The sequence below is a fragment of the Hemitrygon akajei genome, chromosome 5, assembly GCF_048418815.1.
Source record: "Hemitrygon akajei chromosome 5, sHemAka1.3, whole genome shotgun sequence".
NCBI lineage: Eukaryota > Metazoa > Chordata > Chondrichthyes > Myliobatiformes > Dasyatidae > Hemitrygon > Hemitrygon akajei.
Window position 1 is genome coordinate 70696094 of NC_133128.1, and position 21331 is coordinate 70717424.

At 41.0% G+C, this 21331-nt stretch overlaps 1 protein-coding gene across 6 annotated transcripts in view; it reads left to right on the top strand.

The window, feature by feature from the left end:
• c5hxorf58 (chromosome 5 CXorf58 homolog) overlaps nt 1-21331 on the top strand; it is a 62433-nt gene that overhangs the window by 18631 nt on the left and 22471 nt on the right. For all 6 annotated transcript variants that reach the window (XM_073044578.1, XM_073044577.1, XM_073044575.1 and 3 more), the window contains exon 7: nt 4344-4573. In XM_073044578.1, coding sequence (XP_072900679.1) covers nt 4344-4573 — 230 coding nt within the window. The remainder of the gene's footprint in view (nt 1-4343; nt 4574-21331) is intronic.

A 21331-nucleotide genomic window follows, 5' to 3' on the forward strand; every position in this document is an offset into this window, starting at 1 on the left:
AAATATCATGCAGAAATTATAAATATCTTAGTGGGTTATGTATTTAAGTTAGCACAAATGCAGTAGGGTGATCTCAGAAAAGATCTGTGCATTCATGAAGCACTGATGGCTTGGCAGAAGTTCAACCATAGTTCAATAACCATTGGAGAAAGCCATGCCAGGAACAATATCAGACATAGAAAAAAATGGTCAGGTGTCAGCCTGGCAAAACTTGCAGTCCAAGACAGCTTATGTGCTGAACAACAAAACCAATATACAAGGTAAGTAATCTCACAATTTAAGATAAGACTGAAGATCTACAGTGCTCACATCTTGTCAAGAATTGTAGTGAACATTTAAAGAATTAACTGTGGAGGATGTTCCAAGACATGGTGATCCTGAACAATGATGTTCAGTTTTTTGTATCTTCTGCCTGATGGCAGAGGGGAGAATTGAGTATGTCAGGGATGTGTAGGGTCTTTGTGTAGGATCAAATTTAGTGCAAAATGCCTGAGATCTGGGGTTGGGGATGTCATGGATAGTCTGGAAGGTTGTCAGTGGTTACAGTGGGACATTGATAGGATGCAGAACTGGGCTAAGAAGTGGCAGATTGAATTCAACCCATATAAGTGTGAAGTGGTTCATATTGGTGGGTCAAATTTGAAGACAGAATATAATACTAATGGTAAGACTCTTGGCAGTGTGGAGGATCAGAGAGATCTTGAGGTCTGTGTCCATAGGACACACAAAGCTGCTGCACAGGTTGATAGTGTTGTTAGGAAGGCGTATGGTGTGTTGGCCTTCATCAATTCTGGAAATGAATTTAGGAGCTGTGAGGTAATATTACAGCTATATAAGACCTTGATCAGACCCCACTTGGAGAACTGTGTTCAGTTCTGGTCACCTCACTACAGGAAGGATGTGGATACTATAGAGAGAGTGTAGAGGAGATTTACAAGGATGTTGCCTGGATTAGAGAGTGTGCCTTATGAGAACAGGTTGAATGAACTTGGCCATTTCTCGTTGAATTGACAGAGGATGAAAGGTGACCTGATAGAGGTGTAAAAGATGATGAGAGGCATTGATTGTGTGGACAGCCAGAGGCTTTTTCCCAGGGCTGAAATGAGGTGCTTGGAAGTACGTACCGAGGGGATGTCAAGGGTAAGCTTTTCACAGAGAGTGGTGGGTGTGTGGAATGCACAGCCGATAATGCTGGTGGAGGCGGATACAATAGGGTCTTTTAAGAGACTCTTAGATAGGTACATGGAGCTTAAAAAAATAGTGGGCTATGCAGTAGAGAAATGCTTGGCAGTTTCTAGAGTAGGTTATATGAACATTTCTATGTTCTTGAACAAGCTATGCCTTTACCCAAGCTATTCTGATCTCAACCGAACACTGGTATGTACCTGACAATGCTGCTTCATCAATGCCCTTCCTTCCATCATAAAATAAGAAGTGAGGATGTTTATTAATATTTTAAAAATTTCATTCACAGTTTCTCAACAAATAAAGTGGCTCATGCCTGCATGCAATAAAACCTAGAAAGCAGTCAGGCGTAGGCTGATAATATTGCAAATAACGCTCATCCCATGAAACTGCTATTTCCAATAAGAGAATGGAACCATTTATTTTAGTAATTTAATGTCATTAACCTTCATTGAGTCATCTACCATCAATATACTTGGAATGAGCAGAAACTCAAGTGACCCAAGCACATAAATGCTATCGCTGCAAGAACAGGGCAAAAACTGGATTTCCTGTAATGACTGATTGATTAGACACCTCAAACATTCCATAAGCTAAAAATCAAAATATGAAGCTTGACACAATGTAAGACAAAGCAGCTCACATGATTGGCATCTTATCCACCAACCTTAATCTTTATTCCAACTCTCACCAGTGCACAATGGCCACAGTAGGCACCATCTTAAATACACTGCAGTTACTTCCCAGACCTCTCTAACAGCATCTTCCAAGCACAGAATCTCTACCACCAGATTGACAATACATTTAGTATGTATTTAACTTGCTGCAGTAGCTTCTTTAATGATAAAGCTATGTCTGAATTTTATTTAAATCTATTTTGTTCATAAAGCTTCATAGTGAACAATTTGTGAAAGTAAGAGTTAATAAGACATCATTGCTGAAGAAAATGGTGGAGTTTGTCATCGAAATGTCAGTTTTAATCAATACCTGTACTTGGCCGGAAGCCTGAGAAGAGTTTATTCATAAGAGCTATTAAGTTACAGACTAAGGTGGTGTACACTTTGTAATTGATGGAGAATTGACAGCATAGGTGCCCAGTTTTGGAATGTTAGACTAATCATTGATCTACCCATTTACAATGGCCGTAGATCTGTGTCACAATTGCTATGAGTATCTTTACAGTGGAAGTGTCACTTAATCTTCATGAGTTTCTGCAAATACTTTCAAACATAGAACAGAACAGCACAGGAACAGGCCTTTCAGCCCACAATTCTGTACTGAACCAGCTTAAAAAGTAAATTAAAAAAACAAAACTAATCCCTCCCACCTACACAATGTCCACATCCCTCCATCTACAGTACCTCATACTCATGTGCCCATCTAAATGTCTCTTAAAAGCCTCTAACGTATTTGCCCCTATCACCATACCAGACAGCACATTCCAGGTATCCACCACTCTCTGAATAAAAGACTTAACTTTCATATCCCCTTTGAGCCTACCCCCCACTCACCTTTAACACATGCCCTCTGGTATTAGACATTTCTACCCTGGGAAACAGATACTCCGTGTCTACTCTTATCTATGCCTCTCATAATCTTATTAACCTCTGTCAAATCTCCCCTCAACCTTTGCTTCTACAAAGAAAACAATCCCAAGTTTGTCCAGATTCTCATGATAACACATGCCCTCTAAACCAGGCAGCATCCTGGTAAACCTCTTCTGCATCCTCTCCAAAGCCCCAACACCCTTCCTATAGTGGGGCAACCAGAACTGTACGCAATACTTCAAATATGGTCTAACCGGAGTTTTATAAAGTTGCAACATAACCTCTTGACTTTTGAACTCATTATCTCAATTAATAAAAGCAAGCATTCCATGATCCTTCTAACCACCCTATTAACCCTATTGACCTATGTAGCCAATTTCATGAAGCTATGAACTTGGGCCCCAAGATCTCTCTGCTCAGCAACACTGTTAAGGTCTTGCACTCAACAGTGTACTGTCTCCTTGCATTTACCCTATCAAGGTGCAACATCTTACATTTATCTGGGTTAAGTTCCATCTGCCATTTCTCTGCCCATGTCTGCATCTCATCTATATCATGTTGTATTCTTTACCAGTCTTCTACACTATCCACAACTCCACCAATCTTACTAACCCAACCATACACATTTTCATCCTGGTCACTTATATACATCACAAACAGCAGAGGTTCCAGCACAGATCACTGCGGAACAACACTGATTACAAGCTTCCAACTTGACTAAGCCCCTCCGACCACTGCCCTCTGGCTTCTATGCACAAGCTAGTTCTGAATCCAAACAGCCAATTTGTCCTGGGCCCCATGCATCCTAATCTTCTGGATTAGTCTCCCATGAGGGACTTTTTCAAACGCCTTACGAAAATCCATGTAGACAACATTCACTCCTTCAGTTCATGTGCAACCTGCCCCTCTTGTACAGGTCACCCCTTCCCCAGTAAAGGTTCCAATGATCCAGGAACTTGAAACCCTGCCCTCCTGCACCATCTCCTCAGCCACTCATTCATCTGCACCATCATCCTATTCTTACCAGGACTAGACCATGATACTGGGAGTAAATGAGAGATTACTACCTTGGAGGTCCTTTTCTTCAGCCTCTCTCCTAACTCTATATATTCACTGCTTAGGACTTCTTGCCCTTTTTATGCCTAAGTCATTGGTGCCAATATGCACCATGATCTCTAGCTGTTCACCCTCCCCCTTGAGAATATTCAGGAGGGAAGTGAGAGAGGGAAAGAAACTAATGGGATTTATCTGCTGCGATGCAACATGGGTTCAATGGGCTCTCTCTATGTTACAATAATTCTGTAACCATACCACTTTTTTAAGAAAGCATATTGTACAGTAGTGTTATGTACCTACTAAAAGAATTATGAGGCCACCCATCTATGGAATTTATAATTGGTAATATTTTTATCCTAGGACTTGAGTAACTTTTAATAAATAATTAAAGAGCAAAGCTACTGTAGTATCTTTTCTAGAACCTGATGGTAAGCCAACAAGTTAGATAAGTGAAATAAAATATACATCAAATGAACCAAATAGATTATATCACATTCTAAGAATTAAGTTATCAGTGAGATATTTGTGTACTTATTTTGTGTTATTCTTCTGAAGTATGCAAGTAATCTGGATGAGACTCCAGCCTGCCTTGGGGGCAGAGAGAACTACTGGAGGATGTTGACCCTGACAAATCTGCCCAGAACAACAATCATGTATGATATTGTGGACTATGCTTACAGCAGAACTTTATCACAACGTTTAAAGGAGGAATTGCCAATACTGCTCTCCAGGCCAAGTACTGAAAGAATTCAGCTTCAACATATTAGAACTCTCTCTCAGACCAGGTACTTTTGATGAAACTTACGTAATATTTTGTTTTTCAGAAATCAGAGTCCAATTATATAGAAAAGCTAGAATGACCAATAATAAACATGATATATTGAATACAGAACTACAAATTCATCAATGTCTTATTAATCAAACAGTTTATGTAGGGATGCATGAAAGTTCAGAAGAAACATTTTCTATTAGCATACTGTTTGATATTAGCAGCTGTTGTGAGTTGAATCTTTTCATAAATAATAGAAAAGGAGATATTTGTCAGAACACAGTATTGATAGTGGGAATCTGAACTGGGAATTTTCTACCATTTTGTGGCTCATTGAAGACCACTATTTCCACAGCAATTTGACTTGCAGTACTGATTTTCAAAGTCCTGCTTTCCAAAACCTTAATTATTGGTGAATTCAGTACTTCTATGGCTGGATATGAAGATTATCAGTGTTATCATCTTTCTTTCTCTCATTTTATGTTCAAGTTCAAGTTTATTGTCATTCAATCGTATACATGTATATCATCAAATGAAATAACGTTCCACCAGGCCAAGGTACACAACACAGTACAATATAATTCACACACAACACATAAAATAATATTACCACAAATAAATTAAAAAACAATAAAATATATTCTAGAAGATTGACATAAGGTGCATTTACAACACAAGTTAAAAAGTAAACAGTATAACACAACTGAAACTTCATAAGCAATGAGATGTCTGTGATGGCAGGGAGATCAGTAACTTCATGGCCTGGGGAAAGAAGCTGCTTCCCATTCAAACAGTCCTTATCCTAATGCTGTGGTACCTCCTGACTGATGGTTGGGGGGGGGGGGGTCAAAGAGCTTATGGAATGGATGAGAGGGATTCTTGGGAATGCTAAGGGCTCTGTGTATGCAGCACTCCTGTTAAGTATTCTGAGTAGATGGAAGAGAGACCCCAATGGCTCTCTCAATCCTTCATAGGGTCTTGCAGTCAGATGCAGATGCGGTCTTGCGGTCTAACTCCCATACCAAACAGTGATGTAGCTGGTCATGGCACTCTCAATGGTGCTTCTGTAAATGTTGGTTTGAATGCCCCCAGCCTTGCTTGCCCAAATCTTCAAAGGAAGTGAAAACACTGTTGTGCTCTCTTGACTAAAGAATTGGTGTTGAGGGACCAGGTGAGATCGTCTGTTATATTCACTCCCAGAAACTTGGTGCTCCTAACTCTCTCCATGGAGGAGCCATTTATGTGTAGTGAGGAGCAGCCAGCCTGCACCTTCCTAACGTCCACAATCATTTCTTTAGTCTTGTCCACATTGAGAGGCATTATTGTGCTCGCACCATTCTACCATCTGCTCTATCTCCTCTCTGTATGTTGTCTCATTATCATTGTTAATGAGGCCAACTACTGCTGTGTCATCAGTGAACTTGGTGTTTCAGTTTGAGCTGGATCTAGCAGTGCAGACATGCATCAGCAGTGGGCTGAGCATGCAGCCCTGAGGGGCATCAGTGCTCAACGTGATGGAACTAGAGATGTTGCTGCCAACATGGAATGACTGTGGTCTATGTGTTAAGTCCAAGATCCACTTACAGAGAGAGATGCTGAAACCCAACGGGACAGTTTACAACCAACGTCTGAGAGATGATGGTATTAAACACTGAACAAGTCGATAAAGAGTATCCTGGCTTATCTTCCACCATTTTCCGGGTGGGCCATGGAGCAGTGGAGGGCAAAGGTTATGGCATCAGTGGACTGATTTGAGCAATAAGCAAACTGGAAAGGGTCTAATGTAGCAAGAAAGTGGGAGTTAATGTGGTCCATAACCAGCTGCTCTGAGCACTTCATTATTGTTGGACAGCGGCAGGTCACATTCTTGGGCCCTAGAATGGTAGTGGCTGCCTGAAGCCTGCAGGACCAAGAACTGTTCCACAGAATTGCTCAAGATATCTGTTGGAACTTCTTTTATCTGGGCTGCACAGTCTCACAGCACCAATCCGATATATTATCAGACCCTGCAGCTTTACATGGGTTGTCGCTGACAAGGATCTTCCTGAATTCAGCTGTAGCCAGACAGACTGCCTGCTCCTCGGTGGGGGGGGGGGGGGGGGAGGGGGGGGGGTCCTTCCTTGCCGGTACATCATTCCATGCAACAAACTGTGCACAAAAGACATTCTGCCTATCAGGATGAGAGGCATCACTATCGTTGACATGCAGGGTAGACTTGTAGTCCATTATGGCCTGAATATCCTATCACATGCACCTTGTGTCTCTGTTGTCACAGAAATGGCTGTAAAATCTCTGTAAATAATACCATTTTGCCTTCTTGATGGTATGGGAAAGCGCATTTCTTGCTGATCTAAAAGCTGTCTTATTCCATAATCTGAAGGCAGTATCCCAATCTCTCAATGGTTCCCAGACCTTTGTTATCAACTGTGACTTCTGATTTGCCTTCTGCTTCTGATTTAACAAGTTTATTGGTTATTTCATTGAGATATTTTCTCTCCTTTCAAAATTTTCACTGAACTATTTTTCAGGGTAATGTGTCAAACTCCTTTTCTAAAATTGTCTTAAGTTATAACAAGGGTGTCTAAATCATAGCACATGAACTTTATTTGGCCATCCTATAGCACAGGTGCAGCTTTCAGAGATGCAGACAAACTCAGGCTCTTTTTTGTTTAAAATTCAGCAGAAACAAAGTCCATCCCAATATTCCCTCTAACCTTCGCATGCATGAAGGTGGTTGGGCTTAGGGTTGGGTGGGTGATGTGATGTCCAGAGCATCTTCTTTTCTAGCCTGAGCAGTCTAGCCATAGAGAACACACTGTGTTTTGTATTATAGCACTCTGGCATCATATGGCAAAGACCAATAGTATTCAGCCATTATGGTGGATACAATAATGATCTATACTGTGATCTACTTGTAGAATATCTCTGCAGAATATGATAAGTTATGCTTGTGACCATTAAGACTTAAACCTGCATTAACCTTGAGATGACTGTATTAACACCAAAATTGTAAAAGCTACAGCAATGTAAGAAAGAATAGAAATTTTAAGCTAGGTTTGGAAGAAGTTTGTTTTCACTGTTAACGATAGCAGACCGCTGTGCCTTATTTATAAACCAGTGCACACTGATCGCAAAGTAATCAACTATAAATGCCCCTTCAAAATGAATCATTGGCAAGTGCTTACTGTAAATTCTACTGAATTAATATTTAAAGTAAAACAAGATAAATGTATTAAAAGTAGATAGAGACAATTATTTTATTCAATAAGAAAACTAAAGAACAAAAGAAACTAGTTTTATTTCATGCACTATCGTTTGATCTCAATTTACATATTTTGAAAGGGAATTTGTTAAGATGACAATTTTAGATCAAAATATCAAAACCTCAGTGATGGTTTTACTAATTTCATTCCACACGACAGAGAAACTCATCTTTCAAATATGGCAGAAAGGCTGCAAAACAATTTGAAAGTTCCTCTACCATTCAGCATCACCATCAACAAATTCACAGCCGTACAATATAAACCAGAACTATCAATACGTATATCCACTATATTCTCTTGGATGAAACTCTGAAACAAGAAATGCCAGACTAAGTGGTGCTATAAGAAATAATCCACAATGTATTACTAAGAATACACTTGCAAAACATTGGACAAAGCTGATATGCCAGTTATAAACTTCTCAGCATTACAACAGATGAAACATTTACAATTGTGGGAAAAATCATAAGCCTCAGACTCATAGAAACAGAAAAACCTACAGCGCAATATAGGCCCTTGGGCCCACAAAGTTGTGCTGAACATGTCCCTACCTTAGAAATTACTTGGTTTACCTATACCCCTCTATTTTTCTAAGCTCCATGTACCTATCTAAAAGTCTCTTAAAAGACCCTATCGAATCTGCCTCCACCACCGTCGCTGGCAGCCCATTCCATGTGCTCACCACTCTGAGTAAAAAAACTTACCCCTGACATCTCCTCTGTACCTACTCCCCAGCACCTTAAACCTGTGTACTGTTGTAGCAACCATTTCAACCCTGGGAAAAAGCCTCTGACTATCCACATGATCAATGCCTCTCATCATCTTTTCCTCTCATCCTCCTTGGATCCAAGGAGAAAAGGCCAAATTCACTCAACCTATTCTCATAAGGCATGCTCCCCAATCCAGACAATATCCTTGTAAATCAGCTCTGCACCCTTTCTATGGCTTCCACATCCTTCCTGTAGTGAGGCGACCAGAACAGAGCACAGTACTCCAAGTGGGGTCTGACCAGGGTCCTATATAGCTGCAATGTTACCTCTCGGCTCCTAAATTCAATTCAATGATTGATGAAGGCCAATACACCATATGCCTTCTTAACCACAGAGTCAACCTACACAGCTGCTTTGAGTGTCCTATGGACTCGGACCCCAAGATCCCTCTGATCCTCCACACTGCCAAGAGTCTTACCATTAAAACTATATTCTGCCATCATATTTGACCTACCAAAGTGAACTATCAATGTCCTGCTGTAACCCCTGACAGCCCTCCACACTATCCACAACACCTCCAACCTTTGTGTCATCAGCAAACTTACTAACCCATCCCTCCACTTCCTCATCCAGGTCAGTTATAAAAATCACGAAGAGTAAGGGTCACAGATCAGATCTCTGAGGAACTCCACTGGTGATTGACCTCCATGCAGAATATGACCCATCTACAACCACTCTTTGCCTTCTGTGGGCAAGCCAGTTCTGGATCCATAAAGCAATGTCCCTTTGGATCCCATGCCTCCTTACTTTCTCAATAAGCCTTGCATGGGGTACCTTATCAAATGCCTTGCTAAAATCCATATACACTACATCTTCTGCTCTTCCTTCATCAATGTGTTTAGTCACATCCTCAAAAAATTCAATCAGGCTCGTAAGGCATGACCTTCCTTTGACAAAGCCGTGCTGACTACACCTAATCATATTATACCTCTCCAAATGTACATAAATCCTGCCTCTCAGGATCTTCTCCATCAACTTACCAACCACTGAAGTAAGACTCACTGGTTTATAATTTTCTGGGCTATCTCTACTCCCTTTCTTGAATAAGGGAACAACATCCGCAAACCTCCAATCCTCCGGAACCTCTCCGGTCCCCATTGATGATGCAAAGATCATTGCCAGAGGCTCAGCAATCTCCTCCCTCACCTCCCACAATAGCCTGGGGTAGATTTCATCCGATCCCAGTGACTTATCCAATTTGATGCTTTCCAAAAGCTCCAGCACATCCCTTTTCTTAATATCTACAGGCTCAAGCTTTTCAGTCTGCTGCAAATCATCACTACAATCACTAAGATCCTTTTCCATAGTGAATACTGAAGTAAAGTATTCATTAAGTACCTCTGCTATTTCCTTCGGTTCCATACACACTTTCCCACTGTCACACTTGTTAGGTCATATTCTTTCACATCTTATCCGCTTGCTCTTCACATACTTGTAGAATGCCTTGTTGTTTTCCTAAATCCTGCCTGCTAAAGCCTTCTCATGGCCCCTTCTGGCTCTCCTAATTTCATTCTTAAGCTCCTTCATAGTAGCTTTATAATCTTCTAGATCTCTAACATTACCTAGCTCTTTGAACCTTTGGTAAGCTTTTCTTTTCTTCTTGACTAGATTTGTTGCAGCCTTTGTACCACCACGGTTCCTGTACCCTATCATAACTTCCCTATCTCATTGGAACATACCTATACAGAACTCCACACAGATATCCCCTGAATATTTGCCACAATTCTTCCGTCCTTTTTCCTGAGAACATCTGTTTCTGATTTAAGCCTCCAATTTCCTGCCTGATAGCCTCATAATTCCCCTTACTCCAATTAAATGCTTTTCTAACTTGTCTCTCTCTCCGATGCTATTGTAAAGGAGATAGAATTATGATCACTATCTCCAAAATGCTCTCCCACTGAGGGATCTGACACCTGACCAGGTTCATTTCCCAATACCAGATCAAGTACAGTCTCTCCTCATGTAGGCTTATCTACATATTGTGTCAAGAAACCTTCCTGAACACACCTAACAAACTCCACCCCATCTAAACTCCTTGCTCTAAGGAAATGCCAGTCAATATTTGGGAAATTAAAATTTCCCATCACGACAACTCTGTAATTATTACACCTTTCCAGGATCTGTTTCCCTATCTGCTCCTCGATATCCCTGTTACTATTGGACGGCCTATAAAAAACACCCAGTAAAGTTATTGAGCCCTTTCTGTTCCTAACCTCCACTCACGGAGATCTGTAGACAATCCCTCTAGGGCATCCACCTTTTCTGTAGCCATGACACTATCTCTGATCAACAGTGCCACGCCCCCACCTGTTTTGCCTTCCTCCCTGTCCGGGGGGCTGGGAGACTCCAGGGCCTCCCACATCTGACACTGAGCACAGAAAACTGGCCTCACACACATTGTTCCTCCTTTCAGCAAATAACACAGTTAAACCTACCTTGCCTCGTCCCGTTGAGCCAAAGCCCTATCACTCTGCTACCTCTCACTCCGCTGCCCACTGGATATGGTGGTCTTCTTTTTAAACCTCTCACGCTGTACTGGCTGATGTCACGCACCTGTGCAGTATTGCCTCTCTTTTACCCCAATTAGTAAAAAACTCCCTTTGCTCCGAAAAATCAGCCGTTCACTCTCAGCCTTCTTGCTCCAAATTAAAAACCGCTGAAGATTCCTGAAATACAATCCTAAATTTCAAGAAAGTTCATTGCATCATCATTCATCGTAGCAGATACTTGAAGTAAGAAAATGTTATAAAACATATCCTTGAAATTATTCACCTTATCTGCCCATATGCAAGACTTATCAGTTCAAAAATGCAATCAAAGATCTGAAATTTGAATAAATAAGTACCTAAACACACCTTATTGTGAGATGTCAGATGGTAGCAAAACATTAAGTAGTTTTGTCAAATGATGAAGCCATCATACTTTCCTTGAAGAAAAAGGAAAATTAACTTGAAGATGAGCTAGGGATATAGGATCATACTTTTTAAATGATATTATGGGTCAACTAGAAACTCCCAGTTGAGGAAGGATATTTGATTTAACTTGGATGTCTTCAGCTTCCACTTTAAGTTAAAGCTTCTATAAATATAAGGTTAAAAGATTTCAAGTGCATCCCATCTCAAAAGAAGTGAGAACATGCTGCAAGTCATCCAAGATAATGATCACCAACTCAAAGAAAACAAAGGCAGATTATAATGATTTCTTTGTTACTTTCAAATCAGTTTACCTTACACCCAGGAAGGATCGGGACTGATGTCCTAGTGAGGAATGTTTTCTAGTGCTTTTGGCAAGAGTTTACACTAGAACAGCAGGAAGATATGCACTTAACAGGATGGCTGAGGGAAGAGAAATAGGGACTGTTGTGTTCTTTATATTCATTCATACTATGGGTTACTAATAAAGAACCATGTTCTGGAAGAAATAGAACTTTTATTTAACAACATAGAACGTTAGAACCATAGAACATTACAGCACAGAAACAGGCCTTTCAGCCCTTCTTGACTGTGCCGAACCATTTTTCTGCCTAGTCCCACTGACCTGCACCTGGGCCATATCCCTCCAAACCCCTCTTATCCATATACCTGTCCAAGTTTTTCTTAAATGTCAAAAGTGAGCCGGCATTCACCACTTCATCTGGCAGCTCATTCCACACTCCCACCACTCTCTGCGTGAAGAAGCCCCCCCTAATGTTCCCTTTAAACTTTTCCCCCTTCACCCTTAACCCATGACCTCTGGTTTTTTTCTCCCCTAGCCTCAGTGGAAAAAGCCTGCTTGCATTCACTCTATCTATACCCATCATAATTTTATACTTCTCTATCAAATCACCCCTCATTCTCCTACGCTCCAGGGAATAATGTCCTAACCTATTCAACCTTTCTCTGTAACTCAGTTTCTCAGGTCCCAGCAATATCCTTGTAAACCTTCTCTGCATTCTTTCAACCTTATTAATATCCTTCCTGTAATTAGGTGACCAAAACTGCACACAATACTCCAAATTCGGTCTCACCAATGTCTTATACAACCACACCATTACATTCCAACTCTTATACTCAATACTTTGATTTATAAAGGCTCATGTACCAAAAGCTCTCTTTACAACCCTATCTACTTGTGACACCGCTTTTAGGGAATTATGTATATGTACTCCCAGATCCCTCTGTTCTACTGCACTCCTCAGTGTCCTACCATTTACCTTGTATGTTCTACCTTGGTTTGACCTACCGAAGTTCAATACCTCACACTTGTCCGCATTAAACTCCATTGGCCATTTTTCAGCCCATTCCTCCAACTGGTCCAAATCCCTCTGCAAGCTTTGAAAGCCTTCCTCACTGTCCACTACACCTCCAATCTTTGTATCATCAGCAAATTTGCTGATCCAATTTACCACATTATCATCCAGGTCATTGATATAGATGACAAATAACAATGGGCCCAGCACTGATCTCTGTGGCACACCACTAGTCACAGGCATCCACTCAGAGTATCAATCCTCCACTACCACTCTCTGGCTTCTTCCATTGAGCCAATGTCTAACCTCCCATGTGGAACCTTGTCAAAGGCCTTACTGAAGTCCACGTTGTTATGAACCCCGTAACTGGGTCACTTACCAGCAAAGATAGAGAGGTCCGTTGAAGTCTGATGGTACTATCTTTAACAGTATTTATTGGTAAAAATACACAAAAATAATATCAATGCAAACATACAGATAATATACGTTGTCAATACTAAATCTAAAAGTGCGGGTATAATAATAATCAATAAGAAATAAGCTCTATCGTTGTCTAGGGGATAATGTATTGTCCGATGGAAATATAAAAGTCACTCAGTTCATGCAGGCTGCAGCCTTTTGGTTGGAGAGAGACAGATTTTAGAAACTTGCCAGCTTTTCTTTATCCGATCTTGATCCGTATTCGTCCTTTAGCGAGGCCGTTCCGTGGAAGACTTGTCATCCGGGCAAGGATGGACACACACACAAGTCCCCACTGATCTCATACGTTTCTCCTGGTGCGTCTGAAGGGGTTGTTCCCCAGACCCTCTTTTATCCTTACTCACGGGATCTCAGATGTCAATCAGGTTGGGATGATGCAATCCGTCAACCAGCCCACTCTGGTCATCTCCTGAGGGCTTCAATGAATAGTACAGTACTCAATACACAATTCCATCTCCAAGAGACAATAGCCATTATCAGTGGTTCCGTCTTGCTGAAGCCAGGACACATTCCAAACCTGTGTATTCTGGACGTCTCTCTCTCATTTCTTGGGTCCCAGACCCGAATTAATAGCGATCTTGCGATTCTCAAAAAGGAGGGGGCTACTTTGTACCCTTCGGCCCCTCAGAGTTGTGGCACGTTCGTAACAATGTATACAACATCCACTGCCTTCCCTTCATCCACTTTCCTGGTAACCTCCTCAAAAAACTCTAATAGGTTGGTTAAACATGACCTACCATGCTCAAAGCCATGCTGACTTTTTCTAATAAGTCCCTGTCTATTCAAATACTTGTAGATCCTATCTCTTAGTATTCTTTACAATAATTTACCTACTACTGATAATTTCCCGGCTTACTTTTTGAGCCTTTTTTAAACAAGGGAACTACATGAGCTATCCTCCAATCCTCCGGCACCTGACCCGTGGATATCAACATTTTAAATATTTCTGCCAGGGCCCCTGCAATTTCAACACTAATCTCCTTCAAGGTCCGAGGGAATACCCTGTCAGGTCCTGGGGATTTATCTACTCTGATTTGCCTCAAGACAGCAAGCGCCTCCTCCTCTTTAATCTGTATAAGTTCCATGACCTCCCTACTTGTTTGCCTTGTTTCCATAGACTCTATTCCAGTTTCCTTAGTTAATACAGATGCAAAAAACCCATTTAATATCGCTCCCATTTCTTTTGGTTTCATACATAGACAACCACTCTGATCTTCAAGAGGGCCACTTTTATCCCTACTATCCTTTTGCTCTTAACGTACCTGTAGAAGCTCTTAGGATTATCCTTCACCCTGACTGCCAAAGCAACCTCATGTCTTCTTTTAGCCCTCCTGATTTCTTTCTTATGTATTTTCTTACTCTTTTTATACTCCTCAAGCACCTTATTTCCTCCCTGTTGCCTACACGTTATACATCTCTCTCTTCTTCTTTATCAGAGTTCCAATATCCCTCGAGAACCAAGATTCCTTATTCTTATTCATTTTGCCTTTAACCCTGACAGGAACATACAAACTCTGCACTCTCATAATTTCTGCTTTGAAGGCCTCCCACTTACCAATCACATCCTTGCCAGAGAACAACCTGTCCCAATCTACACTTTTTAGATCCTTTCTCGTTTCTTCAAATTTGGTCTTTTTCCAGTTTAGAACTTCAACCCGAGGACCAGATCTATCTTTATCCATGATCAAGTTGAAACTAATGATGTTATGATCACTGGAACCAAAGTGTTCCCCTACACACATTTCTGTCACCTGCCCTAACTCATTTCCTAATAGGAGATCTAATATTGCATCCTCCCTAGTTGGTACATCTATATATTGATTTAGGAAACTTTCCTAAACACATTTTACAAACTCTAACCCATCTAGACCTTTAACAGTATGGGAGTCCCAATCAATGTGTGGAAAATTAAAATCCCCTACAATCACAACTTTCTGTCTCCTGCAGTTGTCTGTTATCTCTCTGCAGATTTGCTCCTCCAATTCTCGCTGATTATTGGGTGGTCTATAATACAACCTTATTAATGTGGTCATACCTTTCCTGTTTCTCAGCTCCACCCATATGGCCTCAGTGGACAAACCCTCTAATCTGTCCTGCCGAAGCACTGCTGTAATATTTTCCCTGACTAGCAAAGCCACCCCCCCCCCCACCCTTCATCCCTCTGCCTCTACCATGTCTGAAACATCAGAACCCTGGAACATTGAGCTGCCAGTCCTGCCCCTCCTGTAGCCAAGTTTCAGTAATGGCTATGATATCATAATTCCATGTGTCAATCCAGGCCCTCAGCTCATCTGCCTTTCCCACAATACTCCTCGCATTGAAATATACAAACCTCAGAAGATTATTACCACCACACACAACCTTACTATTTGTGACTTTGCATGAACTACTAACATCATTTATTTTTACCCCCGTTCCACTATCTACTCTGGCACTCTGGTTCCCATCCCCCTGCAAATCTAGTTTAAACCCTCCCCAATAACACTAGCAAACCTCCCTGCAAGTATATTGGTCCCCTTGTAGTTCAGGTGTAACCCGTCTCTCTTGCACAGGTCCCACCTGCCCCAGAAGAGGTCCCAATGATCTAGAAATCTGAAACCCCGCCCCCTACACCAGTTTCTTAGCCAAGTGTTCATCTGCCAGAGCATCCTACTCTTACCCTCACTGGCACGTGGCACAGGCAGCAATCCAAAGATTACTACCTTCGAGGTCCTGTTTTTCAACTTCCTACCAAGCTCTCTGTACTCACTCTTCAGGACCTCCTGACTTTTTCTACCTATGTCATTGGTACCAATGTGTACCATAACATCTGGCTGATCACCCTCCCACCTCAGAATGCTGTGCATGCGATCAGAGACATCCCTGACCCTGGCACCCAGGAGGCAACAAACCATCCGGGAGTCTCTGTCACGACCACAGAATCTCCTGTCTGTACCCCTGACTATGGAGTCCCCTATCACTACCGCTCTCCTCTTCTTCCTCCCTCCCTTCTGCACTGCAGAACCAGACTCAGTGCCAGAGATCCAACTGCCGCAGTTTGTCCCAGGTAAGCCACCACCCCCCCCCCCCCACAAACGGTATCCAAATTGGTATACCTATTTTGTAGGGGAATGGCCACAGGGGAACCCTGCACTACCTGCCCTTTCCCCTTCCCTTGCCTGACGGTAACCCAGTTACCAGTGCCCTGTTTCTTAGGTGTAACTACCTCCCGGAAGCTACTATCTATAAACTGCTCAGTCTCCCGAATGATCCAGAGGTCATCCAGCTCCTGCTTCAGTTCCCTAACGCGGTCTGTTAGGATCTACAACTGGATGCACTTCTTGCAGGTATCGTTGTCAGGGATACCGGAGGTCTCCCTGACTTCCCACATCCTGCAAGAGGAGCATTCCAACATCCTGCCTGGCATATTCTCTAGTCTGAACAAAATAAAAGAAAAACAGAAACTTACCGGAACCTACCCTCGCCTCTGCCTGTTTCTCGTTGAAGCCTGATTGAGCCAAAGCCGTCCCTCTCTGACTCAGTCCACTCCAACGATGGCCGCAATGACGATGACTGCTGTATATGGCAGTCTTTCTTTTAAACCTTGGCGCGCTACGTCACGCACCTGCGCAGTCTAGCCTCTTTTCCCCGAGCTGTTAAAGAAAAGAAAAACGACCTTCTCTCCGCGATGCCTTCAGTCTTCCACTCTCAGCCTCTTGCTTCGATTGAAACAACCACCATGTTTTTACAGTGCCATGTTTCTCAATCTTTCTATCATTCCTGTGCGTGCTCAGAACTCTCTTCAATCACTTTCTTACATGTCATATCACCACATCTTCCTTTCGTTAAAAAGAAAAACAATTAGCAACATGACCAGAGCAAATGCATAATTTAACATGTCTCTATCAGTCTCTCTGGGGTTTATGAACCCGAGTAGACCTTCTAAGTGGTTCACACAGTTCTTGTGTTTTGTTGTTATTTCCATGTTTTGTCTGGTCTGCATCAGTTAACTGAAACTCTGAAGTTGGCTCTTTCATGAGGTCTTTGCGATTTCTTCTTAACACTGCTCCTTTTGTTTGGACCATGTATGATCTGGGTTGTACTTCAAGTACTGTAGCTTTCTATGTCCATGTGTTCATTTTGTCTTGTATCCTTACTTCATCTCCTTGGTACAGTTCAGGTAATGGATGAGAACATCTGTCAAAATATGTTTTCTGCTTTGCTTTGTGTTCATCTTTCCATCTTTTCACTTGTTCACCTCCCTCTGTTCTCAGAAGGCTCTCATCCATTGGCAGATTGGATCTCAAACGGCGTCCCATCAAGAGCTGAGCAGGTGAAAATCCACATTCAAGTGGAGTACTGCGATAGGCTAACAAAGCTTTATAAAAATTACCTCCACTATCTTTTGCTTTGTGCATCAGTTTCTTGATAATTCCTACCGACTTCTCAACTAATCCATTGGACTGAGAGAAAAATGGACTAGATGTTGTTTGAACAAAGCCCCATTCATGAGCAAAATGTCTCAAGCATTCACCATTGAATTTTGGACCATTGGCTGTGAAAATTTCATCAGGTACACCACATCTGGAAAAAACTGATTTCATGCATGTAATTACATTCTCTGCTGTTCTTCTGCTTAGACCACACACTTCAGGATACAATGAGTGGTAATCTGTTATTAAACACAAAGTACACTGCAGATGCTGTGGTCAAATCAAGACGTACAAAAAGGCTGGATGAACTCAGCAGGTCGGGCAGCATCCGTTGAAAGGAGCAGTCAACGTTTTGGGCCGAGACCCTTCGTCAGGACTCCTTTTTTTGTCCTTCTCTGCCTCAAGACGCAGCAGTTCCAACTTTTCAGCAGCATCAGGTACAGTCTCTATGATCACATCAACAAATGCCTGAACATCAACAGTGTCCCTGTGACTGTCTTTTGTTGGTAGATTCACAGCTCTGGAAAGTGTGTCAGCCGTGCACAGTACATGAATTTTCCAGGTATGTAGGACACATTCAATACATACCTTTGCAATTTGATCATCATTTGCTGAATTCGCAAAGGACAGTCAGTTAAAGGTTTGTGAAACAATGCCATCAGAGGTTTATGATCAGTTTCAACATCAATAGTTTGCCCTGACACAAACTGATGAAATTTCTCACAAGCAAACATAATGCTGAGCAATTCTTTTTCAATTTGGGAATACCTTGTTTCTGGATCAGATAATGAACAAGATGCATATGCTATGGTAGCCATTCCTTATCATGTTTCTGGAGTAATACTGCCCCCAAGCCTGTTTGAGATGCATCACTTGAGATTTTGATGGGTCCCCCAGCATCATTGAATTTCAACACAGTTTCTTTAATGAGCACTTTCTTGAGATTTTGCCATGCCTTCCCTGTTCATGAATCCAGCTCCATTCGTTTTTCTTTTCTGTTAGCTGCCTCAATGGAGCAAGCTGTTCCGAAAGATTGGGTATGAATTTTCCCATGTAGTTGACCATTCCAATAAACCTTTGAACATCCTTTTTACATTGCGGTCTCGGCATGTTCTCAATAGCAGAAACCTTCAATGGAATAGGACGCACACCCTCTTTGCTGATGATATCACCCACAAAGGTAAGTTCAGTCACTCCTAGTTGACATTTGTCTTTATTCAACTTCAGGTTTTCCTTGCATGTTGCCTCAAAGACTTGTCTGAGTCTGGCATCATGCTCTTGTTTAGATGATCAAACAATAATATCGTCCATGGAAGTATCTACGTCCTCATTGTGCTCATATAACATGTAATGGTTTTATGGTACACTTCAGGCGCTGATGCAATTCCAAATGGAAACCTAAGAAAATATTATCTGGCAAAAAGGAGTGTTAAAGGTACACAATTTTGAACTCAGTTCATCTAATTTGAGTTGCCAGAATCCAGAGGTTGCATCTAATTTACGAAAGTACTTTGCATTAGCAAACTGTGACACAATTTCTTCACAAGTAGGCAATTTGAAATGTTCTTTTAATGGCTTGATTCAAGTCTCTTGGATCTAAGCAAATCCTCAGTTTTCCATTTTTCTTATCAACAATGACAAGCAAATTGACCCATTCAGTCAATTCATCGAATTTTTATGACTCCTAGCCGTACCATTCTGTCAAGCTCTGTTTTCAGTTGATGACGTAATGCAAAAGGCACTTTTCTACATGGATGTACTACGGGTGGCACTGTGTTGTCAATTTTAATCATGTGCTCTCCTGGAAGACAAACAATCCCTTTGAACAAGTCCTCATACTCTTTCATCAAGTCACTGTATTCTGACTCTGTGTCACTGTCCAGGACTAATACTCTTTTCTCCAAATTCAGTCACTCACAGGCAGATAAACCCAGTACTGATTGTACATTACTTGGCACCACCACAAATGAAAGCGTGTGCACAATATTTTTGTGATACTTTTGCCACGCATGTTCCTTTAACTGGAATGTCTGCACCTGAATACCCAGTCACTTTTATATTTGTCTTATGTAACTTAGGTCTTGGCGTTAATGCATTAAACTCAGATTCTGCAAGAACATTTACTTTGTGCTCCAGTATTCAGTTTAAACAGAATATTGTTTTGGTTCGCTTGCAATGGAATAGTCCAGTCATTCTTACTTTGTTTGTTTTCACAAAGCACATCTATATAAAACTCTTCATGTTCATTTTCAAGTACTGCATTTACTTGTTTTATTTTCTTTCTACTTCTGCAACAGCATGAAAAATGATTACTCTTACAGCAGTTGTTGCACATTTTCCCATACACTGGACACTGTTTTGGCCGATGCTGCCACCCACAGCGATCACATAGCTTTTTTTCTCTCAGATGACGTCTTGCTCTCTGTTGTTTTTGGTGTCGTTTTATTATTTTTTTCTAATATGTTCATACTTCCTCACAGTGTCTACATTGCAGCTGTCAATGAAAAGTTCTTTAGCCTGTGACATCATGGTTTCCAAAGCTTTGCAGAGCATCAAAGCTTTTTCCAAGTCTAAGTCTTGTTCTCTTAACAGTCTTTCTCTCAGACCATTATCCAGAATGCCACAAACAATTCTGTCTTTAATATGAGAGTCTGTCAGTTCTCCAAACTCGCATGTTTTACTCCGGTGTCTCGACTCAGTAACATATGATCTTTTCTTTTTACAATATTTTTATTCAGAAGAAAAAAAAGATTTACAGAGTGCAACACATAGATACATCTCAACATAACTTGTGTACATTCATATATTGTAATAAAATTGATCAAAATGTTATAGCATAACACATAAAGGTATACCTCTCTGTAATCAAAAATTTAAAGATAGGTCATACATCATAAAAGAAATTTTTTATATATTAAAAAAAGTCAAACCCCTACCAACTACCAAAGAAAAAAGCTGATGGATGACAATGGATAATTAGAAAAAAAAACATATTCACTTAAGAAGAGAAGATAAAAATATACAGAAAAGTCTGTGCACTGTTAAACTTTATAAATTGGAAAAGTAATTTAGGAAAGGTCCCCAAATATCATAAAAAGATTGTTTCGAATTTAAGACGGAGCAATGGATCTTTTCTAAATTTAAATACGACATAATATCACGTAGCCATTGAAGATGTGTAGGAGGGGTAGACTCCTTCCATTTAAGCAAGATTGCTGTTCTTGCTAAAAGAGAGGTAAAAACTAAAACCTGTAGGTTAGGAGTATTTAAAGTTATATCTTCATTTGCAGTAATACCAAACAAGGCAGTAAGGGGATTTGGGTCAAATTGGACCCTAAAAATTTGTGAAAAGGTATGGAATACTTCCCACCAAAACTTTTCAATTGTAGGGCAAAACCAAAACATATGAATTAAAGAGGCATCAGCAGAGTTGCATTTATTACAAAGTGGAGAAATATTCGGGTAAAAACTGGAGAGCTTCTGTTTAGAAATGTAAGCTCTATGAACCACTTTAAATTGTAGAAGAGAATGACGAGCACAGAAAGATGATTTATTAACCCATTTAAGAATTTTATTCCATCTATCATCAGAAATCTGACAATTTAGGTCATCCAAGCTTTT